Source organism: Trachurus trachurus, assembly GCF_905171665.1.
Source record: "Trachurus trachurus genome assembly, chromosome: 21".
Lineage (NCBI taxonomy): Eukaryota > Metazoa > Chordata > Actinopteri > Carangiformes > Carangidae > Trachurus > Trachurus trachurus.
In genome coordinates, this window is record NC_139899.1 from 34,909,240 (window position 1) to 34,935,602 (window position 26,363).

At 45.0% G+C, this 26,363-nt stretch overlaps 1 protein-coding gene across 1 annotated transcript; it reads right to left on the minus strand.

The window, feature by feature from the left end:
• Window positions 1–3,123: 3,123 nt before the first annotated feature.
• Window positions 3,124–25,780, minus strand: tspearb (thrombospondin-type laminin G domain and EAR repeats b; the record flags this gene model as incomplete). Its single annotated transcript, XM_083996393.1, has 16 exons — window positions 25,733–25,780; window positions 24,395–24,640; window positions 22,269–22,333; window positions 22,037–22,198; window positions 21,535–21,767; window positions 20,094–20,184; window positions 19,363–19,504; window positions 16,674–16,805; window positions 15,519–15,636; window positions 14,631–14,745; window positions 12,139–12,319; window positions 9,397–9,455; window positions 8,975–9,151; window positions 5,019–5,197; window positions 4,293–4,394; window positions 3,124–3,277 (listed from the first exon to the last, which is right to left on the minus strand). The coding sequence occupies exons 2-16, from the start codon at window positions 24,471–24,473 to the stop codon at window positions 3,124–3,126; spliced, it is 1,989 nt and encodes a 662-aa protein (XP_083852519.1). The 5' UTR covers window positions 24,474–24,640; window positions 25,733–25,780.
• Window positions 25,781–26,363: the final 583 nt, after the last annotated feature.

A 26,363-nucleotide genomic window follows, 5' to 3' on the forward strand; every position in this document is an offset into this window, starting at 1 on the left:
CTTCTGTCCTTGTCTCAATATACATGCAACTGAAAAAAACGAATAACTGATGGGTCCGCCCCCTCATGCGGCGTCACCTGTTGCTTCAGCGGGTTAATACGCCCCCTGTCCTGTTGACTTTTCTGTCACCTCTTAAAAAACTGAATATAAACAACTTATAAGCTTAATAATAAATTCTCAACTGCAGGTCCCGACCAGACGCGCCAGTCTCCCCGGGCTGGATGCGCGGAGAATAGGATACGGGCTTCCTTTCTCTCTCTCTCTCTCTCTCTCTCTCTCTCTCTCTCTCTCTCTCTCTCTCTCTCTCTCTCTCTCTCTCTTTTTTTTAATAAATCACTCTTGCTGGTTGCGCTGTGTGAAATGCATTGAATCGGCGCTGATGTTGGGTTTTTTTCTTTACTTTGCCGGGTTTGGGCGGCTTCTCTGCTCCACTTTGTGCCGTCTCTGCAGTTGTGGTGCATGCGCACATGCATTGTCCAGTTATACTCCGACTAAGGTGTTTACATGACGGAGAAAATCGAATTCCAATCGCATTATCTGGGTGTCTTAATCGGAGTTCTCAACTCCGATTTCAGTCGGACTAAGGTGTTTACATGCACTTCAGTTGTCCAGTTATAGTTGGATTAAGGCAATAATTCGTTTTTTTCAAGTGTCATGTAAACGTACTGAGTGTTACAATGAGAAAATTAAAGGAGAATGGCACCAGAGGAAAATATGGTCAATGATGGACTATGAGGTGTTTGTGTTGCTAACGTTATGATCAGGGTGCGATTTGTGAAAAAAACAGAGGGGGGGATACTTTGCGCGGGGGGGGGGGGGGCTATAGGAACTTGATCTAAAGTAGGCTCTGTCTGACCAGAGGGGGGGACAACCCGTATCCCCACCGGGGATAATAATAATTGACCAGAGGGGGGGACATCGAAAACAGAGGGGGGGGGGAAATCCCCACCATCCCCCCCCCAAATCCCACCCTGGTTATGATGCACTGTTTGGTTACACATGTGCACATGTACAGCACGTGTAAAACATGTTACCAAATGTGGGGAATGCACATGTGATTCACATAAAATTGGGCCAGAACCTCATGATTCCCATGTGCAAAATGTTTCACATGTGAAGTTCATGTGGTTTTTCTGTATGTATGGATGTCTCGTATGTATTGTCGTGTATATGCAGTGGCTCCGAGCCCAAAACAAATTTCCCTTCTGGATAATAAAGTACAATCCAATCCAATCCAAAGCAAGCATGAAAAAATTACAGGTTGCGTAATGCGTATAACGATGCATTAAGAATCCTACTTAAAAGACCTCGATGGCTGAGTGCGAGTGAAATGTTTGTAAATGCACGTGTCAACACCTTTAACGCTGTACTCAGAAACCTGATGTATAGATTTATGTGTCGGCTTGATGCCTCAGAAAACCAGATAATTAACAGTTTGATCCACATCAACTGTAGCTCCATCAGGTATCAGTCTCTGTTCTGGAGACACTGGTACAGTTGTCTCTTTTTAACTTTATAGTCATTTCTATTTTTGATATCAATGATGTACATCGCTATCTCTATGTTTTAGCTCTATTCTCTATTGTCTGTGTTGTGTGTCTGTTGTTGTGTTATGTCTTGCTATGGACCCAGAGTCCGAAATAAAGATATATATATATATATATATATATAAAAATAAAACCACATTACATGAAATTAAAAGATTAAAAGACAGATAATAAAAATGATCGACAATATGCTTATTAGTTTTACTTTTTTTATTAATATGTGAACTCACAACACAATACATAAATAAAAATAAACCATTTAAAGCTGCTTGGAGTCTGAGTCTGTTTATCATTAAGATTAAACACAAAATAAAAGCCCCAAAACTAAAAACCCTCCTCTAACTCTCCTCTACACATCGTTTATATAGAAATATACAACAATAAAGAAATGAATAAATATTCCTGACAAAGACTCAACAGGACGACGCACACACACACACACACACACACACACACACACACACACACACACACACACACACACACAAACACACACGCACATACAGCTGTAACAGAGGCAGTCGACCCGTCGCTGCCACTGAGATTTTATAAAAAAAGCTTTTTGTTGGTTTTACAGATAAAAGTTGAATTAAATGATCATTTATTCCAATCAGTCTGAAGCTGTTGGACTCGTTTCTCCTCAGAGCTTATTCACATCTGTAAACATCTGTAAACATTTATTCAGCTGTCAAAGCTGTCGGCTCCAAACCAGAAAGAGCTGTTGTAGGTTACGGTCCAACAGGTGACTGCACCTGGACCTCCAGTCGGAGACCTAAAGGGATAGTTCAACATTTTGTCAAATTCCCCCATTGCCATAATCCCTATAGTCATAGCAGTAGGTTCGTTACCTTTAATTGTCGGTGCAAGCTATTTTTAGAACGGCGGAGCAGAGCCGTGAGCTGCTCAGAGCTACGCTACGGAGGCTCATGGGATTTAGAGGTAAATACAGAGACTGCTTGATGAAAAACTGTCCCTGAAGGCAACGCGCATCAGTGGTTTTGCATGAATTTCCCTCTAAAACAACTCTGTGTGGTAACGTTGTGTTATTATCTCATAGCGTGGTGAATGTGCAGCTCACAACTTGTCCACCAGAGCGTTGTGGAGTTGTTGGATTGTGTATTTGATGAGTTTGATGAGGGAAACCAAGAAATCCCATAATGAGCCTCCGTAGCATAGCTCTGAGCAGCTCACGGCTCTGCTCCGCCGTTCTAAAAACAGCTTGCACCGACAACGAACCTACTGCTATGACTATAGGGATTGACGGCCTTCAAGACAGCTTCACTTCACACCACAGCAGACCTCGAGGACGTCCTCCTGAGACTTTGTGCTGCAGCTTTGTCCAGTTGTCGACGATGTCTGGTGAAACCTCTGGACCTCGGCAGCTTCAGGCCGGTCTGATGGATCCGCTCTGTGCTCAGAGTCTGAAGCGTCTCCAGCAGAGTCTAGTCTAGTGGATCCAGTCAGAGGCTCAGTAGGTCTTGAGTTTGAAGACTCAGTAGGTCTTGAAGACTCAGTAGGTCTTGAGTTTGAAGACTCAGTAGGTCTTGAAGACTCAGTAGGTCTTGAGCTTGAAGACTCAGTAGGTCTTGAGCTTGAAGACCTTGCTGAGCCTGGAGGTGGCGCTGGAGTAGACGAGGAAGGAGCCGTCGCTGGTGCTGAAGTGTTCCCAGTCTCTGCAGCCGAACGTGGGTAAGCTGTGGACGGGGACGAAGCCCTCGTAGCCCTGCCACCTGAGACAGACAGAGAGGACGTCCAGAGACACGTCAGTGTAGGGACTACAGATGGAAATTAGCTGTGAGCTAAATCTGGTGCAACCATTTTTTCATATTTTCCTGCAAATGATTAATGTAATTGCACACTGTCCCTTATTAAACTAATAAACTAAACTAAACACCAGGGGCAATTGGTTTGAGCAGCTGATACATATGATTAAAAAAAGATTATAACAATAAAATAGTGTAAAATACAGAGGAGTATAGTGGGATTTTAACACATATGACATTCACGGAATAAAGATCATTTTAAATGATAGAGCCAGAATCCATTTTGAGTGCAAAATCCATAATGAATGAAGTATTTTTTTCTGCATCTTTGCAGATGTTTTGGTCTAACTTTAGATCAGTGCCATATAACCACATGCTCCCTGGATGCAGATTATGTCCTTATGATATCTACTACTGTAATTAGCACACCTGCACAGAGGAAGGAATTAGTCAGGAGGCCAGGAGAAGCCAAGATACTTGTTGCTTTCAAGTCCTTGGGTTTCACTCCTGTGATCTTAGAACATGTTTTTATGACGCTGTACAGACTGTTTTTGTCTCTCGGCTGGGAAACCAACAAATAAAAGAGAAACACGGGAGGCTTTCAGTAAAACTGTAAAAAGAAAAAACAAAACACGCACATAAGATAGGCCCAGTTGGGATGGGTGCTGGATCAGGGAGGGAATACTAAAACAATAAAGAAAATCCGCACACCATAGAAGCTCCCTTTCAAGGATTTAATAGCATCGTGAGGTTTCGAGCACAAACGCACACAGCAGTTTGAAAAAGAGCGTTTATTGTGCTCGAAACGTCAAGATGCTATTAAATCCTTGAAAGGGAGCTCCTATGGTGTGCGGATTTTCTTTATTGTTTTAGGCTTTCAGTAAAAGACTGGTAAAAAGAAATGATGCAGAATAACAGGACCGACAGAAACTGAGTTTAAGTTATGGAGCAAGTGGACAGGAAGTGGACAGGAAGTACGGACCTGTAGATGACGCTGTTCAGAGAGTACGAGCTGCCGTCGTACGAGTTGGCGACAACCAGGAACTTCTCATCTCCGACTGTGAAGAACTCCCAGTCCACCGCACTGAGCAGCAACAACATCAACAACATCAACACTGTTCATCAGGGTTGTTCTGATTAGAGCGCTGTAAAAGAGAGTAAGGACACCACCATTGACTCCCGTGGTAAGGGTTTAAGGGTTTAAGGGTTTAAGGGTTTTGCGCCCCTAGTGGCAGGATATGGGTATTGCAAAAGCGCCCAGAAAACCCATTCACTCCAATGTATGTGTGTTGCCCACTTGCTTGTAAATTGATGAAAACGGCCGTGTTTTTGTTTTTAGGTGTCTTGGTCATATCAGATTATACTTATAATTTGTTTATTACAAAATGTAGATTGAAACATTAATGCAGACAACTGTTTTTTTTTTGTTTGTTTTTTTGCTCGCCTATGTGTTAATGTTTATCTGTAAAGGATCCTCAATGATGCTGTTAACGTGGTGATCTATAAATGTCCTTAAATTATTGAAAACACCACACTGCTCATTCACCAACAATGCAGAGATGTCAGTTCTTGGGCGCTTTTGCAAAACCCATATTCCTCCACCAGGAGGCGCTTCCATTGGACCAATGCTGTCCTTACTCTCTTTTCCAGTGCTATAGTTCTGATAGGTAACGTAACGTAGTCTTTGTGGCCCTGCCCCCCCCCTCACCTGTGTGTGAGGATGTCCTGGAAGCGCATGAAGGTGTGTGTGAGTGCGCTCAGCTCGTACACGGTGGAGTTGATGCTGTAGGGACTCGGGCCGCGCTCCGGCACCCGCTGGCTGTTGGCCACCGCCAGGAAGAACCGGCCGTCGATCTCAAAGGCCTCCCAGTCGGTCGCCCCCACGGTCTGAGGAGAGAGAGAGAGAGGTCACGACCCCGTTACCAGGGTAACTTTACCTTTTAAAGGGACAACGAGGAGTTTTGGAAAAGCAAAGTGTTTTCACACTACATTTATGAGCCTCCACACCGTGAAATTCTTTGACCGGCGCAAGACAGACTCATGTTTTCATTCATCAAGAATTAAAGTCAGAGGTTGGAAGACGATCACATACCGTCGTAGTTCCCACCATAAACGGAGATTCGGCGGCGTTATTCTCATGACTCGCCTCAAAACCGAAAGTAAAGAAACGCTGGTCGGCTCGCCCAGCATTTACTCTGTTACAAGTAAAAGTAGCTCAGTCGACATGTTACTCGAGTAAGAGTAAAAAAGTACTTGCTTTTAAAGGTACTTAAGTATCCAAAAGTACATGTTTTTAAATGTAGCCTACTTTAAGTAAAAATTAGAGTAAGAGTAAATTTCTGATTTTTCACATCAATGAATTCAATTGAGGGTTGAAACGCCCAATGACAGTTGGACGTCACCTGATGACATCTTCTCCTGGCTGAAAGCTGCAGTCATATTTCAAGTGACTGAAGGAGGTGGCAGTTGGTTGTATTTAATAGCTATAATTTTTTCTAAATTAATTTAAGGACCTTTTAATTCTTTGAACATAGCCTGTGTTTAATAGTATTTTAGAAAAAAAAAAAGAAGAGCAGACCTGAAAGTAACCAGTACTTTTCAGCCTTCCTAGAAATTAACTCGAGTAAAAGTAAAAATATTTGTCTTGGAAATGTATTCAAGTAAGAGTAATAAGTACCAAAGAAATCTAAAGTACAAATCATCTGGATATGTACCACCACTAATAATAACAAAATAACGATAGAGACAAAACAATATATTTATCAAAAATGGGCCCATTAACAAGTGGTAACTTAGATTCATCCACATTAATATGAGACTTTTTTATTGTCGCGGAATTTTTTGTTCTGCCGACGGAGAAACTCCTGGTTGTCCCTTTAAGAATCACTTTGTTGAGTAGATTACAAAATTAAGTTGGAAGTAAGTCGACACCTTCACTGGTCTCTGGTCCAGGTGAGACTCAAGTCTGAGTACGAACAGGTGAACTACAGGTGTAGTACCAGTTGTAGTACCAGGTGTACTACAGGTGTAGTACCAGGTGTAGTACCAGGTGTAGTACTAGCTGTAGTACCGGGTGAGGCCTCTAGGTGGCAGCAGCTGGTTTCAGTCTGAGTTGTTTGTGTTTTTCTGTGGTTTGAAATCTAATGAAGTTTCTTCAGTCAGATGTTTTTGCCCTGAGGGACGAGTTCCTGCAGCTGTCTGCAGCTGGAAACCCCCTCACACACACACACACACACACACACACACACACACACACACACACACACACACACACACACACACACACACACACACACACACACTAATTACACTGCTCTGGTTTCCTGCCTTTTAATTGGAGGCTTCTTCTTTCATGTGTCTCATCACATTAATGTTTCACTCTTTGACCTTTTTCCTGTTGGTTTATTACAGGACGGAGCTGCTGCTGCTTCTGTTGAGATGATCCGGTCTGAAGTCTGGACCAGAACCTGAGTCCAGACCAGAACCTGGGTCCAGACCAGAACCTGAGTCCAGACTAAGGGAGTGACCTTGTACACGTGTAAACATTTACACGGAATGAAACTGTAAACGTTTAGTAAAAAATCCCTAAACGATACACGCAATATTAACAATACACGCAGTATTAATAGCACACAGTAGAGATAGACAGGAAAGGGGGAGGCAGAGAGAGGGGGGATGACATGCAGGAAAGGTCTGCCCGACGCGGGATTCGAACCAGGGACTGTAGCCTCTACATGGGGTGGCCGCCTTAACCACTGCGCCATGCACTGCCCCCTTTTTTCATATTTTTATACATACACTTTTTTGGGGGGGGTTGGGCTGGGTGAAAAATAGTCTTAATTTAGAGAAAACTATGATTTAATAAAAATGATGCTGTGACGCGCTTCCCTCCTTCAGACAAAATGTGTGAGTGCGTTTTTTTTCCCTTTTTTTCTTGTCGTTGCCACCGAGTACACCCATTCGAAATAAGGGAACGCTCACCGGGCGATCTCGCCAGTTACGGTGCGGTCAGCGCCGTAACGTAAGCGTGCAGGCTCCCCCCCTGCGGCCGTCTGCTGGTGTGGGGATGACGGCGGCGATGGCGGGGGGGGGGGGGTTGACGCCAGCGACGACACAGCAGAACAATCCAACAATCCTGCCGAGGAGCTATCCATGGTTACTTAACCAAAAGTCTCTTGAAATATCAAGCAAAGAAGAGGACTATGGACTGTGGAAGCTTGAATAACCAAAATACAGAAGTTATCATGACGTGAACCTAAAAAAAAAAAAACGACACACGACTAATACGTCTGAGTGAGTGAATATTTAAAGGGACAGTATGGGACTTTATTGGCTTTTTATTGACAAAAATCAAATATCGCTTTCATAAATACGTATTTCACTGAAGTGGAATCGCGCCCGCATACAAACGAGCGCTTTCTCGTACCTTAGAATGAGATGTTACAAGTCGTTACAAACATACAGGGGGGGGTTCACCGAACCTTCTCTGCCATGTTGAATCGCCATGTTTTACGTTCAGTGTCACCGTGGCTGTAAGTAACCTCAAACTCGGGCCGCCGGAGCTTCTCGGCTCGGGGAGAAAGTTTTCCAGACAGCGCCTGTTAAAACTGTCACCACCGTGTAGCTAGTGTGAGGAAGGACGGAGGCACTGGTGTTGCCTTCAGGTGCAGTCAGACACCTGAATGACGCCGTGAGTGACGCCGTCGGCAAACCGACTGGATGTTATTTTACTCGACGAGAGAAAGCCGGTAAAACGTGGGTCAGGTAAACAATACGACATCACCATGACAACATATTGTCACGCCTGTATTGTTTTGCCTCGTGCTGGCGGACCGTTTGTTTACATAGAGGCTTGTTTATCCTGATACATGCAGCGTGTGTTGTTTTTCTGACTTCTGCCCGAGTTTACGTAAACGCAACAGCAAGAATACGTGCCGACATGCAACCGCACCGCTAGATGGGGGTAAATCTCACATACTGTCCCTTTAAAAAAAAAAAAAAAAAAAGTCGAGTCCTCACTCCACTCTAGGTGGCGGTAATGAGCCCACTGTGTAAAGCAGCTCGCGACCGGTCGACCGGACAAAGTCCATCGGCGATGTTTCATGGATGTGCGCTGCGTCACTAGAAACGCATCAAACACGTTAGCGCATGTTCACCCCGATATGTCAATCACTGGTGCAGGAAAAAGACAAGTTGTGTGCAACAACTTATCCTGCTGCTTTTAAGCCTCTTGACATGAACACAGACACCAGAAACATCACCATAGCAACTGGCATCTAGCCTGCAGTTTCTTGTTGTTTTTTTTATAATAGTTGTCAGTTGTCAAGTGCAAGTTTTTTCCTCTAGAATTAATTAATGGCATTATAACACTCCTAATGCACTTGTTTTATTTATATTATATATATTTTTCTACTTTTATAACACAAGACAGATTTTAGTTTTACAATAGTGTCTGTTGTACCGAACCGTGACTTTTGTACCGTTACAACCTAATAGCTACCTATAGCGGTCCTGAAGCGTGTACACGGAAAGAATTGCACAGTGTACACGTGTACATATTTTAGTACGCGTTCACATCCCTAGTCCAGACCAGGACCCCTAGAGGTCTGAGTCTGGACCAGAACCAGATCAGACCAGATCAGACCGGGTCGGCGCCACACTGACCGAGATGTTCTGGAAGGTCTGGAAGCGTCCGTCCAGCCAGACGTACACGGTGGAGTTGATGGCGGTCGTCTGGCCGTCGAAGGTGTTGGCCACCACCAGGAAGTGGAACGGTCCCACGGAGAAGAACTCCCAGTCGTAGGCTCCAGATGTGGACAGAGTCTGGTTCACCTCGAACATCTGGAGACAGAGAAGAGAAGAGAGGGAAGAGAGGCATCATGGGAGAGAGGACGTTACACAGGGACGGACAGAGGTGACGTGTCTATGGATATTCTCATTCATCCAGGTCGTCGTTCTTTCTGGGCAAATTGAGTCGTAGGCAACTGGACTTGTATTTGTCTGGGAAGACATTTCGCCTCTTATCCAATGGGCTTCATCAGTTCATACGCAACAAGTCTCACTAGTCCGCACACAGACAGTCTCACCTGCGTGTCCTGGTTCCACCTGTAGATCACACTCTGGATGTTGTGGTTGGAGTCTCTGGCTGAGAGACACAGAGAAGACAACAACCGTTAAGCTGCGTTCACACCGGACCTTGTACTCACACCAGGAAAGTCCGATAGTTCACTTGGTTTGGTGCGGACTACTTTTTTTTTTACTTGGTGCGGTTTGTATTCACATTGCATTTTTTCACAAGCGGATCAACTTTGTAAACAACAGCATGTGTGTCCCACAGTCGCTCAATCATTGGATAAAAATTATCAGCGGCATCTTGCACGAAAAGTAGCTACACAATGGAGGTCATGAATGTGTTTCTTGCTGCCTTTTTCCAGTTGCACCCGTCCTGTGCTTATTCACCACTTGGAGGCTCTGTGGCCGTTATGCAGCCGTCCCCGTGACGATGGTCAGACAACAAACACACACAGACGTCTGCATGTGCGTCTGAAGGATGGTGCGCTAAAAAAAAGAAAAAAAGGACGGCACAGCAAAAAACATAATCATTCTCTCAGGATGCCGCGTTGCCGATTGGCATAAACCTAGTCACATTTATTTCTCGTCCTCTCCGGCATCTGATAAATGTTTTCCACTGACCAGATATCAAGGAGGCAGCGTGTCTATCTGTGCTCCATGTCGACCCACGGCTCATTGTTGATCATTTCCACATTTTCTGACAACAACGGAAGCCTGTTGAATCCAAAAAGGCGCTTGGATTTTGCATTTGGTTCGGTTTGCATTCACACCGGACGCGAATCGCACCAGGGTTCGTTTGGGACTCTGGTGCGGATCAAACAAGTGAACCGAGTCCCAGCTGCAGAGGTGGTCTCGGTTCACTGGTTTGATCCGCACCAGAGTCCGCTGGTTTGTATTCACACCTCCCCAAAAAGTCTGCACCAGAGGAAAAGTCCGTTTGATGCGGACCAAACCAGCCTGGTGTGAATACGCCCTAAGTTTACATATTAAGTCGATGCAAACGAGGCGGAAAATCGCTGGGGCTCCGAGTGACAGCGACGGAGCGACGGAGCGATTTTTGGAGATGAGAAATCCCAAGTCTCCGGCCATCAGTCGCTCGTCACTCAGCGCCGATTGGCTGCCGTAATCTATGCGTAACTATGACAGCGATTTCTTTTTTAGCGACACGAGCGACAGCGACAAAAATAAAAGGTCCGGTGTGAACTCACAGAACTCTGGATCAACAGGATGTGACTGAGACGGATGGAGGAGAAACAGATAAAACCTGTGTGTGTGTGTGTGTGTGTGTGTGTGTGTGTGTGTGTGTGTGTGTGTGTGTGTGTGTGTGTGTGTGTGTGTGTGTGTGTGTGTGTGTGTGTGTGTGTGTGTGTGTGTTATCTAACCACAGTAAACCTGCATCAGCTGCCTCTCCCTCTCTTTGCTTCTTTTCAGTTTAGATCAATGTGTTTTATCTTCACAGGAAACACACACACACACACATCAGAGCAGGTGGAGGTGTGTTTGATGTTCACAGCTCCATAAACTTTGTTTTCTCAGGAGACGAGTCCTCATCCAGACCTTTTAAAGGGACAGTTCAGAAGCAGGAAGTAACGTCGCCATGGGACCTCAATTCAGAAAAAGTCTTCATGTAAGTGAACGGGAGTCAAAGTTTTATTTCTAGTGTGATGATAAAACTCTCTGTCCTCTACCTGTTTAAAACACCACGCCGGTTCATGAAGAGAAACCATCAGTTTGTTGTCACGGCAACAGAAGAATGTATTTAGTGTGACTACAGATCTGGTGTCACCAACTGACACGGGAAAGGAAGGGCGCCATGTGGTCGCCATGGTGACGTCACTACGCCACCTGGAGTCTCTATGGTTACGGATTCTAAGGAGTTTTATTCTACAATAGTTTTACAACAAACTGCTGGTTTCTCTTCATGAACCGTGGTGTTTTAAACAGGTAGAGGACAGAGAGTTTTATCATCACACTATTCACTCACATTAGAAATAAAACTTTGACTCCCGTTCACTCACATGGAGACTTTTTCTGAACTGAGGTCGCATGGCGACGTTACTTCATTTTTCGTTCCCATGCGTTGAGTGTCAAAAAAAAATGTGTTTATTTATTTATTTCATTCATTTATCGAGCATAAAAACAAAAAATAAAATAAAACTCATAAAAAACAATGACAATACTGTAACTCTTGAATGAAAGGGGGCAGAAAGAAGCGAACTTATATTGTCTACCCCTTGTTACAAATAATTAATTCACAAATTAGATAATACCTACATCCAAGCAAAGAAGAAATTATGAAAATAGACACGTAAATTTGGGGACTTTACGACGAGCAGAACTGAAATAGATGACTTTGGAAAGGAGCGCGGCACTCAATGAGTTAGGCACATGCTTAATGGTCCCATGAAAAACAATGAAAACTGGACATTTTCATGAATTTATAAAAAACCCTGGATGCCCCGGACGTTTTGATACTCGGTACTACCAAAGCATTTCGGTCGGTGCCATAAAAGAACCGAAGTTCGGTACCCAGCACCTCCATTGTGTTCACTGAGCAGCTCACGTCTCTGCCCTGCCGATCTCAAAACAACATGCACCGATAATTAAAGGTGATGAACCTACTGCTACGACTATAGGGGTTATGGTGAGAGGAGGATCTGACTAAATGTTGAACTGTCCCTTTAAAACCAGATACCAGACTCCGACTTTCTGGTGATTAATTGTTGTTTCCATGGCCACTTCCTGTTTCCCGTTACCTCGTCTGTGATTGGCTACGACCAGGAAGCTGTGGTTGTGGATGTGGAAGGCCTCCCAGTCCAGAGCGCCGTGCGTCTCCAGCGTCTGGCAGCGGAGGAACCGCCGCCACTCGGCGCTCCACCGGAAGACGACCGACAGCTCCGGCTCCGCCTCCCGGGAGTTCGCCACCACCAGGAAAACCTGAGGCCGGAAACACCACACAAACACACCGGACAGGTAAAGATCAGTGGAGCAGCAGCAGCAGCAGCAAAGTCAAAGTGTCTTTATTTTTCCCAAACAGGGAAAATTGATTTGCAGCCAGGAAGATCCACACATACACAAATAGACAACACCAGATAACATGCAACATATCATGGGCAGATTAAAAGGACCTACTGCAGAGATAAAATATCATTAAAAAGTGCCAATAATGTACAAACAAATAAATAACAAACACTAAACAGCATGGGGCCTAAAGTGCAAATGCAACGGGCAGGTTACAACAGCCGTGAACAGTCTGTATACATACAGTACATACAATTTATTATCTGCTGTTTAGCAACTGAGTGGCCGTGGGGACAAAGGAAACCTTAAATCTCTAGAGCAGGCACCTTCCACCGACGGCCTGAGGGCAACAATACACACTCAGACTGGAGGGGGTGATCTACACACTCCAGAATCAAGGGAGCCTTCCTAAGAACTTGCCTGCTACATATCAGTAAGCTGCATTTGACTCCTCCCTGTAACCTTACTGGCCACTTTAACAAGGTTGGCGAGCCTGTTTTTATCGGCCAGAGTCAGGTTTCCATACCAGGCAACCACACAGAACATAAGAACAGATTCAATGAAGCTTCTATAAAAGAGGGTCATCATCTCAGAACAGACATTAAGAGAATACATTTTTCTCAGAAAATAGAGCCGTTGCTGTACTTTCTTTGTTGTGGAGGCAACGTGAGCGTCAAAACACAATTTATTGTCAATGATGTTATGTATTTCTGTATTGGGAATAGCTGTCCTCCTCCTGTGTGGTGGGGGAGGCGCTGTTTCCCTGGTGCCTTGGTGCTTTCCTCATTTTTGCCTTTCAGGTCAGGTCCAATCCAGGTGCACAGGATTGGGTCTGATTGCCTGGGAGGGTATTTAAGGAGAGGATTCCAGGGCCGCCACTCTCTCTCCCTCCCTGCCTGTGACAACAACGGCCAACCATTTTTCCCTTAGTTGTTTCCTGTTACTTTGCACATTATTATCTTAAGTTACTTTGTAACTTAGGGCCTTATTTTTAATAAATACATTAAATGGTTTACCTGTGTGGTCTCCCTACTTGTTGTGATCTACCGTGAGCCCGGTGGTCATAACAAATGGGGGCTCGTCTCGGGATATTGGTAAGGTTGTCAGTACCTTACTAATGCCTGGATAGTTCGGTGGTATTTGGTAGGAGACTCACAGTGCTTGGTTAGTTTGCTTGATTGCTTAATAAGACCAATCTTGGTTTGGTGTAGTATTGGTTATTGATTTGCCCTGTTGTTTGGTTTGCCTTATTAAACTTTGATTTGCTTGGCTTGCAGCAGGGGAGGACTGTCCTTTTAGTGGTGACCTGGTTACCGGTTATAATCCTCAGCTGGATGGTGAGTAGACGGGGTTGCTGTTGTCGCCCACCTTTTGTCTGTGAAGCGTGTGGTTTAGATACCATGAGCTACGTGAACCCCCGTGGTAGAAGGAGAAGCGCTTAACGCTTGTTTGTTTTTTTGGTTTGTTGTTTTAGTTTGTTGTTTATGGTGTGCTGTAAGCCGGGGCGCTATTTCAGCAGTGCCATTAGGGTGCTGTTGGTAGTTAAGCTGCTATGAGTGCACTGAAGACTAGGTTGTGGTTAGTCAGGGATCTTTTTTTTTTAGTTAGACGCGGGGCAGCTCTTTCGCTTCATTCTCTCGCTAAGTAAAGCTACTCACCGTCCCATGTTGGGGTATTATAGTTGATAACAGGGTCTTTTGTCTATACTTATGATAGTGATGGCCTGGTAAATGTTTTGAATTTGGTTTGACATTGTGGCCTTGGTTGCCTATTGATTACTGGTTATCAGTTACTGGTTGGGCGTTTGTAGCCATAAGAGTTTTGGTGAAATGGTTTACCTGTGTGGTCTCCCTACTTGTTGTGATCTACCGTGAGCCAGGTGGTCATAACAATGACCACTCCCAAATATTTATAACTGTCCTCCAGCTCAATCTCTGCACCTTTAATGCTAGTTAGGTAATGCAGGACAAGGTTTAGACTTCCTAAAACTGACCATCATGTCCTTCGTCTTAGACACATTAATTTGGAGAAAGGATTCATCACACCATGATACAAAATCATCTATGACGGACCCATGAAGTAGCTGATCCTCTTGGAGAAGACTCACGATGACAGAGTCGTCAGCAAATTTAATAATGTGACAGCAGCAGCAGGAGGAGCATTAGGAGGAGGAGCAGGAGGAGGAGGAGTAAGAGGAGCATTAGGAGCATTAGCAGCATCTTCCCACCTGTCCGTTAACAGTGAAGTGCTTCCAGGCTCGAGCTTCCTGAGTGTCGATGTTCTGGTGCAGCGTGAAGGAGCCGTTGCTCCACCTGAAGATCCCGGAGCCGGACACCGAGTCCCTGCAGGAGGAGGAGGAGGAGGAGGAGGAGGAGACGACAGACGGGAGCGTTACCATGGAGACGCAGCAGAGGACAGCAGTGACCTCACAGGGAGGGGGGCGGGTGTTTCTCTTTTAAAATTTAACACAAAATGTACCCTTGCAATGCATTCCTATCTAAGTTTATGGATGTGAACAGTGAATGTGTCTTCTGTGATGTAGAGGAATCTATCGCTCATGTATTTTACGAATGTTGTGTTGTGCATGATTTTTGGATTGACCTGAGAAATCATTTTTCAAACTTTCTTAGTGTCTCATACCTGTTCACCAAAAAAAATGTTCTTTGTTATTTTTCTCATAACAACAAGTCTGTTGAATTCATTACTAATTACTTAATTCTTTCCTGTAAATTCTTTATACAGAAACACAGATTTCTCAAAACTAAACCGAAGTTTAAGGTGTTTCTACTTGAATTCAACTTTCATCTTAAGTCTCTCAGAATCTATCTCTGCAGTATTACGACAGCCTGATGAATGTCTAATCTTAATGTTATTTCTAATGACTTTATGGATTTTTGTTAAATCAATGATTATAGTCTTTGTGTACTATGTATGCTATGCGTGACCAATGTATGTACCCTTTTTCTTTTTTCTTGTTTGTTTCTCTCTTCCAATTGTTATTGTCTTTTTTTATTACCATCTCGCCTGATTATTACCTTGTTTCATATCTATTTTTTGTCTTAAAACATTATTGTACTCTACTTGCTTGTCAATAAAAAAAAAAAAAAAAATCTACCTGTTGGCGGCGGCCATGAACAGCCCCTCTGACGGGACGGAGAACAGCTCCACGTCGAAGGTCTCGGAGCTGGTGAACAGGTCCTGGTGGTTCTCCACGTAGTCCAGACGACGCTCACCTGGAGACAGGACGGTATGTCTTTATCAGACTTAAAGGGACAGTTCAACATTTTATGCAAATTGGCCCATTGCCATAATCCCTATAGGACGAATCTCCTTGTTGTTTACATTCTACTTCCTGGTAGAAAACCAGCTGTAATTTGAATGAGATCAATAGTAACGAACGAGAGTTTAGCTATATATCATATTTTTCACGCCCTATCACCGTTTAGACAAATCTGAAATGATTGAAGAAACATTACTATTTCTGTGTGTGTGTTTTGTGTTGCTATGTGTTGTATTTATTCAGTTTGGGGGAATCACAGTGTCTAGAAAGCATCAGTGGCTCAGTGACAGGGACAGCTAACGGTGGCTAAGCTAACAGCGGTAGCTAAGCTAACAGCAGGACGTCAGCTGTTAAAACTCTCCCGTTGTGGGACACGACATGAAACTACTCCAGTTAGCTCAGTCATGTTGGAACTCAGATATCCGCTGGAGAAAATATTTTTTCATGGAGCGTTTGAGTCACTGAGTTATTAAAGTTAAACAGGTAGCTAACCGTTAGCCCTGCTAATGTATGATAACCATGACTAATTACAAAAATGTGCACACAGAAATAGTAATGTTTGTCCGTCATTGGTTTTATAAACTTTACAAACATCAGATTAGTCTAAACGGTGATATAGTAACATGAAAAATTTGATATATATAGCGAAACTCTCGTCCGTCACTATTGTTCTCATGCTGGTTTTCTACCAGGAAGTAGTTGTAAACAAGGAGATTCGTCCTATACTGATGTATATTCTTACACGCCTAGGTCTCTCCACCAAATGCGTGTCAACCCACTGAATGTTTGGCCATTTGCTGACGTCGTCTTCCCACTCATACATAGTCTACGGATCTGGAAGCCGGCTGCTATTTGATAAATTAGGTTTATTGAGGTAGCATTCTTGATCTTTGACGGATAAAACCCTATAGCGTAGCCTGACTGCCGTATGTTACCAGACGACTTCATCCTGTAGCTTCCATGAATGCTGCTCAGCTTCCTGTGACTCACTCTGCAGCAGCGTCCTCCACCTGAGGCCGTCGCACACGAACAGACTCCTCCTCTCGGGGTTCAGCCACATCTGGCCCAGCGCCGGCCGCCGGCACGGAGGAGGCGTTCCCACCGCCACTCGCACCTCGGCCTCTGAGACAGAAACACAGAGACACAGAGCAGCAGCTGTAACCACGGACACGGAGCAGCAGCTGTAACCACGGACACAGGGCAGCAGCTGTAACCACGGACACAGAGCAGCAGCTGTAACCACGGACACGGAGCAGCAGCTGTAACCACGGACACGGAGCAGCAGCTGTAACCACGGACACAGGGCAGCAGCTCAGTCTTTAACTGGGATAAAACACATAACTATCCTTGGCATCGTGACATGAAAGCTATTTCTAGCTAGGCCGATCAACAGCATATTTTCACTAATGGTTTGCGTTGTAATGTTAATTTTGTGAAGCATAAGTTATTTCTTGAGTACTTGAGGAGGGAAGACTATGCACATTATGTAATCTAGATGTAATTGAGGATGAACTGCATTTTGTGTTTCATTATCCGTTATATGACGAAGCCAGAACAGGAAGTTTTTGTTTCAGAAAATGCAAAATGTGAAACCTGAGTTGTTTTGGGGTGATGATGATGATGAGGTAAAGTTGGAATGGTTCTTCAGAAAATAAGTCTTTACTAGAGCTACTTTCATAAAAAGTGCCTGGACACTAAGAAAAAGTGAATTATTTATGTGAATTCCATGTGGTTTTTGTTTTGTCTGTGCTCTGATGATTTAGTTTGTTGTCTAAATATGAAATGTGTCTTGTAAGCCCTTATAGGCTGAACACCTTAATTGGTGCATGACACTTAAATAAATATAAATTCAATTCAATTCAATTGGTATCATCCACATTTAAACAGCTGTTAGATCTGGATCAGAACAGAACAACCTCCTGGTCTGGTTTATTTCCACCCTGTGACGGGACGTGGAATATTTATATTAACTGAGCTCTGTGGTGATGGCGGTGACAGCTTGTGTTTGTGTGTCGGCTTCAGACAGGTGAAGGGGGCGTGGCCAACATTAAACAGCTGTTTACTGGGAGTGAACGACCCGTAGCGGCTGTCACAGCTGCAGCGTAGTAGTCAGATTACATTTAGATATGAAGCAGAGATGAATGAAGAGTGTGAAGTCAGACTCTGGGCCTCAGGCAGGGAACACACACCAACCAACCACACACTGCTCAACAACACACACTCACACAACAACAGCATCAACAACATGCACTGCTGTCTGCAACTTCTTTCAGTATGGAAAGTATTACAGTCCCAAACTCCATCGTACCAAGATAACAACACAACCAGCTGAAACACAAGTAGGATTCATATACACAAGGCCGGTTCATCCCTCCCAAACCAACAGCAACTACAGTTCAATGAAAGCATGGAACTCCTGACCACTGCCAATAACCAAACTCACACATAAATCAATATTTAAAAAGCAAAACAAAAAAAACAGAACATAAAAAATAACACATGCACACATACTCACAAATAAACAAATTAAAAAACAAAACACTGAGCTGCTGAAGGAACCGTCATGTTCTCGGTTATGCTGTCATTCCGACATCCCACCACCACTCCGACATACCGCCGGTATGCCGACATGTCATTGTCCCACTATTCCGACAATGCTTTCAAAAAATACGCTATTAAAGGAATTGTTGGAAAGGCAGGATGTTTAAAAAAAAATACTGTCATTCCGACCATAGGAGGCAAGAATTGTCGGAATGACGGGACATTTGATAGAAAACTAGAAAAACAAAGCATTTCCTGCAGAAAATGCCTGTGAATGCTGAAAGCAGCTAAACGCTGTTGCTGAAGCAACATGCTGAAGGAGCTGAAGAAATTGTTGAATCAATGTTGAATTTGCTGAACATCTTTCTGAAGCAAAAATGAAAAGGCTAATGCTATAGCATATATATTAAAGTACTGTTGAAGTGTTGCCATTTATAACAATTTTATTACAATTAGAGGCCTATGTTGGACTGATGGGATGTTGGAATGCTTAGCTTAGCTTAGCTTAGTCACGTTAACAGGTCGTGAGATAAAACAGAAACATAAAACAGCCTTAAAAAGAGAGAAGAGTAGAGCTACAACAGGAAATAAAACAAAGCTAAGCTAACATTTCTCCATGCTATTATATAATAGCTTAGCTTCTCTGTGCTAACATCAACCTGAAAGTGTCAGAAAAACAAGACGGTTCCTCTCCAGAAAACGGTTAATGAGGTGAAATAGTGTTCGTGTGGGGAAGGGGGGGGCGAGTACACAAACACACCTGTACGATGTTTTTAAAACTGACACTCAGTTCCTGTCTGAACCTCACGCTGTTGTCACGGAGACACACATCAAACAGCAGGGAAACTGCTGGTTACACACACACACACACACACACACACACACACACACACACACACACACACACACACACACACACACACACACACACACACAGAAGAACATGGGACATGTGAAGTCCTGTCAATCACAACCAGCAGCAGGAAGCAGCTCCCAGATCGTTCTCCGGATCACGTTACTGGATCAGTGAAACCATCACAAGCTGAAGTTTACAGTCCAAACATACACACACACACACACACACACACACACACACACACACACACACACACACACACACACACACACACCCACACACCGTATGGGTATTGGTCCGGCGGGAGCGGGCTGGACTTCAGCGCCTGCGGCACCAAGAGCTCGGCCAGGCGCGGATCAGAGGACGGACACAGTCTGGACGTGGCGTCGGATCCGGGGAGAAGGACCAGCTGCCGGAGTAAACCCTGAACAGACAGACCATAGAGCACAGAGGTCACAGAGAGGTCAGAGGTCAACAGGACCCGTGCTGGTACCGGTCTATTGTCTGCTGGTACGGCAATCTGTGCATCAGAGATAAGAATTCCCTTGGAAGAATTGTGAAAGTGGCCTCTAAGGTTGCAGGCATCCAGTTTGATGACATATATATATATATATTTTAAAGTATATTTTTTGGCTTTTTGCCTTTATTTGATAGCACATAGTATAGGTAGACAGGAAAGGGGGAGGCAGAGAGGGGGGGAATGACATGCAGGAAAGGTCTGCCCGACGCGGGACTCAAACCGGGGACGTCTGCGTTGAGGACTGTAGCCTCTACATGGGACGGCCGCCTTAACCACTGCGCCACGCACCGCCCCTGGACCACATATTTAACAGACAGGTGCTCATCAAAGCTCTGTCCATCCGCTCAGAGGACGCTCATCCCATCAGGCCTTCGCCTGTGCGTCCCTCGGGCCACAAAAAATAGATAGAGACTTTCCTTTGTGCCTGTCTCCATTTGAGGGACATGAAATAAACTGAACTGAACTGAACTGAACTGATCCGGATCAGACTCACAGAGAAGCGGCCTCTCCACCTCCTCCGGCTGCCGATGAAGAACCTGGAGCCTCTGGTGCTGAGGCTGCTGGGGAAGGACTGGGCCTGCTGCCTGGGAGACGGGAAACCAGTTAGTTCATGGCTAGTTTTAGTCTTAGTCTGTGTCCGAAATCACTCCCTCATTCCCTCCTCCCTACTCACTAGTGAATTCAATATAGCGACTATATAGTGACTCACTGGTCAAATAAAAAAACACTTTCGGACACAGTTAATGATGTATTACGTCGCGTAATTAAAACGTTCCGACCGCGATCGTAACGGCCGGTGTAGCATAGACCTACGGGTGTATAGGTACCAACATAAAAAGAGGAGTAAAGCAATATATTAAGCGGTAATATATATATTTAAGCATCAAAGATGTTCAATCAAACCCACATAGTTTGAAACAACGTTCACAACAACGTGTCACAACTAAGCATAAAGTCAGCTAGCTTAATGCTAACGCATAATGTAAAACACCAGTTTATAACGCTTGTTAGCAAATTGGCTCCAACGTTTGTTGTGGGAGTCTGTGGAAGCTGCGACCGGACAATTCTGGCAGCTGGACACATTTATTGAGGCTGCTGCACTACTGCATTTATTTGGTAGCTACACCGGTCACTACTTCATTTAATTGGTAGCTACACCGGTCACTACTTCATTTATTTGGTAGCTACACCGGCCACTACTTGCATTTATTTGGTAGCTACACCGGTCGCTACTGCATTTATTTGGTAGCTACACCGGTCGCTACTTGCATTTATTTGGTAGCTACACCGGTCACTACTTCATTTATTTGGTAGCTACACCGGTCACTACTTGCATTTATTTGGTAGCTACACCGGTCACTACTTCATTTATTTGGTAGCTACACCGGTCACTACTTCAGTTATTTGGTAGCTACACCGGTCACTACTTCATTTATTTGGTAGCTACACCGGCCACTACTTGCATTTATTTGGTAGCTACACCGGTCACTACTGCATTTATTTGGTAGCTACACCGGTCACTACTGCATTTATTTGGTAGCTACACCGGTCACTACTTCATTTATTTGGTAGCTACACCGGCCACTACTTGCATTTATTTGGTAGCTACACCGGTCACTACTGCATTTATTTGGTAGCTACACCGGTCGCTCTGGGCCGCTGTGGTAACGGCCATCCGTGACCGCAATGCATGATGGGATATCTTGCTCCGGTTAGTGACCATAGGATGTTCACTACATTTCGCGGTGAATTGTGGGATAGATTCAGTCACTATATAGTGAACATTAATAATCACTAAACATTCGGACACCACTACAAAATGGCGTGGTCACTAGATAGTGAGTAGGGGGGATTTCGGACACAGCCTTAGTGAACTATAATAACCCTGGTCTAAACTGGTCTAAACCGGTCTGAACCGGTCTGAGGTGACTCACAGCTCCAGGGGAAGTCCACAGTCGACGGTCAGCGTGGCGTACGGGCCGGTGACGGCCAGCACCACCGTGTGCCAGCGGTTGTCGTCCAATCGGACGTCCTGGAAGCTGATCCGGCTCCGCCCACCAGAGCCCGGGGGCGTGGCCAAGAGGTGGAGGCGGTTCTCAGAGATACGCAGCCCCAGCAGCAGCCAATCAGAGCCCTCCGCCAGCACTGAGAAGATGTACTCGCTCCTCTGGAACAGAGAGGAACCGGTTAGACCGGACTAGACCGGATCGGACTGGATTGGACCGGACCGGACCGGACCGGAGCAGACTAGACCGGACCGGACCGGACCAGACCAGGCTGGATTGGACTGGACCGGACCGGATTGGACTGGACCGGATTGGACCGGACCGGACCAGTCCAGACCAGACCGAACCGGACTGGACTGGACTAGTCCAGACCAGACCAGACCGGACCAGACCGGACTAGACCAGGTTCTGCTCAGTCCTCCTGCTTCACCTTCTGTCTCAGCCTCGGCATCTTCACCGTGGCGACCAGCGAGAACTCGGCAGGGAACTGGTCACAGTTGGTGAAGATTTGAGAGGCGGGAAAACTCATCGCTGTCGTCGTGGCGCCGGCCAATCGGAGACCTCGGGACCCTCTGGACTGAACCATCTGCACCTGCTCGGTCAAACCATCTATTAATCCACCAGCCTCAGGTCCCCCCCCCCCCCACCTGAGTGTTAGCTACCTGAGTGGGCGTGGCCTGTCCGGGCCGTGGCAGCGCTCTGCTCAGCAGGTCCAGAGGGAGCAGGTCTGAGGAGGAAACATGTCAAGTAGTTATCTACACCATGTTCTTACTTCTGTAGTGAGCGAATTCAGACAGTTCGTGTCTCAGATCGAATCCCAAAACGACTACCTGCTTGGTGACCACCTTACTGTACTCTCTCTCTTTTGCTGGTGTGGGCCACCTGATTAACCCTCCTGTTGTCCACCTGGGCCAAGGAAGGAAGGAAGGCAGGAAGGAAGGAAGGAAGGAAGGAAGGAAGGAAGGAAGGAAGGAAGGAAGGAAGGAAGGAAGGAAGGAAGGAAGGACAAAGGGAAAGATAAAGGGATGGAGGGAGGGAACAGATTGGGTCAAAAGGGAAGGAAGGGATGGAGGGGAAAAGGATTGTGGAAAGAAGGAAGGAAAGAAAGATGGAGGGAGGGAACAGATTTGTTCAAGGAAGAAAGAAGGGAAAGAAGGGAGAAAAGAAGGAGGAGGAAAGATGGAGGGTCAATTGGATCAAAAGAGGAAGGAAGAAGAACGAAGTAAGGACGAAGGGAAGGAAGGAAGGGAAAAGGATTGTGTAAAGAAGGAAGAGAGAAAAGAAGGAAAGAAGGAAGGATGGAGGAAGGGAACAGATTGGGTCAATTTGACCCAGAAGGACGACAGGACGGTTAAATATATTATTCCCCTACGTAGCCCAGATCATAGTGTCCATCGTTCTACACTCAACCTTTTGACCGTTATGAGTGAAACCGTCCGGGTTCTTACAGTTCACTTTGTTTTATACCACAGCCAGAGTTAGTGTATGTAAGGAAGTATTCGAATTGAGACTCAGAAACAGTTTGGGGCAGAAAAAGGAAATGTGTTTTACTGCTGCAACAAAGGAAGAAAAGCTGGATGTGACAGTAAACGTTGAGGGACTGGATGCATTTGAGATGAACTGAAGCCTATTGTAATGCTGCTGCTCTGAAGAGGGCTTTTGTTTGGTTTAGCAGTGATGAATGAACATGACTCTGCAGCATGAAGGTACAGTATTTAAACAGAGTCGGTCGGTGGGAATCAGCTGACAGCCACAGGTCGAACGACGCTATAGCTTTTAGCTGGAATTCCCCTTTAAGCTCCTGTGAGGCTCCGTCTGTTTTGTTGGATCAATGGAAGATGAATGGAGGATGAATAGAGGGAGGGGACGACAGGCACAGAAACACGGCTCATGTTTCAAAGACTCAGAAAACAACGAGGCAACAAAGCAGCAGAGAGAAACGTCTGAAACGTCTGAACACACACACACACACACACACACACACACACAGACGGACACTCGCACCCGAGCACAGGTGTGAGATCAGATCAGTGAGGAGCAGGTGGTTCAGTCTTAAGGACCTCAAACTCTAAAGAACTCTAAGAATATGAGTCTTATTTCTTGTCAAAATGTTTTTTTATTTTCTCTTTCCATTTAAAATAAGACTCATCACCTAAAAATGAACTTGTTTTTAGATCATTTTCACTTGTTTCAAACAAATTTTCACTTGAAATAAGTAGAAAAATCTGCCAGTGAAAGCAAGTTTTTTGTGCTTGTAATAAGAAAGAAAAACTTGCTCCACTTTTACTTATTTCAAGTGAAAATACGATTGAAATAAGTAAAAAGTTTCTTAAAAAACAAGCTACTTTTTAACGTGATGAGTCTTGTTTTAAGTAGAATGAGATTTTGTTTTGACTAGAAATAAGACAAATACTCTTCTTTTTGCAGTGTATACTTAAAGGTCCAGTGTGTAATAATTGTCAAGGTTTATTGTTAAAATTTGAATCTACTACCCATGAATATATTTGTGTCAAAGTGTATAATTGCTATAAAACAAAATCTGCTTGGCTTTCATAGCCTTAAAATTCTTCTTTTATAACAAGGGTCTTGCTTTAGAGAGCGTCGCCATCTTGTGCCTTGTGTTGTCTAAAGGTCAGAGAGTCAGAGAGTTTCAGAGAGTTCGCACTGGATCAACTCTATGGGTCTCTGTGACAGTGATGATTGGATGGAGCGATGCTGACAGTCGTTATGCTAAGCTAAACTAAGCTAAGCTAGGCTAACACAGCGTAGAAAAGATGCTAGCTCCTACCTGTGCAGGGTCTCCAGCTCTGGCTCTGGGCGGCGGCGAGCAGCCCCCAGGTGAGGAGCAGGGAGCGCCACACCAACATGACAGCAGCGTACCGTCTGCTGCGTGGGTTCGATTCCCCCTCAGAGCTCTGCTTCTTGACCTCGGCAGCTGGCGGTCATTTTCCCACCGGTCTGAGGAAGACGAGCCTCAGGACCCGGGAACTGTTCCCTGTGGCGTCGCCGCAGATTCACCGTTACAACACCGTTTCTACACAGGAGGAAAAAATGATAATTAAATAGTTGTTGTTCCAAAGCCGACATGTTTGTAAAACTAGATCTAATTCAGAGTCTCCCAGAGTCTCGCGCGAGACCCAAGTTGATGCTCGGTGTGTTCAGGTGCAGTGGGAAGCTCCCGTTTGTATCATAAACACAGGAATATCAACTCTTGACTTGCTTGAAGTAAAAAAAACTTCTCGGCGCATGTTTGAGTCGCCACCTGACGCTGTCTGTGGAAAAAAATGTACACTTGAAGCAAGTCAAGAGTTGATATTCCTGTGTTTATGACACAAACGGGAGCTTCCCACTGCACCTGAACACACCGAGCGGCAACTTGGGTCTCGACTCCGTCAGACTTTGAATTAGATCTAGTTTTACAAACATGTCGGCTTGCTTGAAGTAAATAAACTTCTCGGTGCATGTTTGAGTCTCCATCTGACGCTGTCTGTGGCTTTGAGGGATGGAAACAGCCTAAGCAGCAGAACTTCAATCCGCTCCCATTCATCGCTGCCATGGCGACGCGGGGACAGACACAACTACCGCAAAACAGGAGACATTGAAGGGACAACGAGGAGTTTCTCCGTCGGCAGAACGAAAAATTCCGCGACAATAAAAAAGTCTCATATTAATGTGGATGAATCTCCGTTACCACTTGTTAATGGTCCATTTTAGATAAATCTATGGTTTTGTCTCTATGGTTATTTTGTTATTATTAGTGGTGGTGGAAATGCTGGGCGAGCCGACCAGCGTTTCTTTACTTTCGGTTTCGTGGCGAGTCATGAGAATAACGCCGCCGAATCTCCGTTTATGGTGGGAACTACGACGGTATGTGATCGTCTTCCAACCTCTGACTTTATTTCTTGATGAATGAAAACATGAGTCTGTCTTGCGCCGGTCAAAGAATTTCACGGTGCGCGGAGGCTCATAAATGTAGTGTGAAAACACTTCGCTTTTCCAAAACTCCTCGTTGTCCCTTTAAACTGAAAATCTTCAGATTCCTTCTTTTAGACCTAAAATGTTAGGAAAATACAGCCCCGAGTTGAATTTGCCCATGGAATTGTCCTTTAAAAGTGTAAAATCAAACCTGAGTCAGAGGTCAAAGCTCAGTCCGGTCTGCCGGGGTCGGTCCAGATCTGGTCCTGGATCAGTCTGAGGTCCTGAGTCCTGGTCTCAGCCCTTCAACCTCCGTCTCCTCCGTTCGTCTGAATGTCGCTCTCCTCTCTTCTCTTTTTCTATAGGACGTTTGTTTTTCTTCAAACTTCTTCAGTTCCTTCAAAATGTTTCAGATCTTCAGTCTAAAAACCCAAAGTGAGAGGTTCTGGGTCTCCTCCTCCTCCTCCTCCTCCTCCTGGACCTCCAGTCTTTTGTCTTCTCTTCACCTCCTTTTCTCCTTTAGCCTCTAAAAGTTACTCCACGGTTTCTTGGAGATTAGTCATTATGGAGCTGTTTGTGTCCATCATCTCATTCTAGAGGAAGAAGAAGTTTCCTCCTCTGCTGACAGAGCTGCTGCTGCTGTGATCCTCAGACTCAGACTCAGGTGAGACTGAGACTGAGACAGACTCACCTGCAGCTGAGACCGGCTCGCTCACCCAACATTACATATAAAAGACTGGGAGGAGCTGGAGAGAGAGAGAGAGAGAGAGAGAGAGAGAGAGGCTGACTCCTGTTTTTCTGCTGGTGAAACTCTGAGACGTTTGTTTCACTTTGTGTTTATT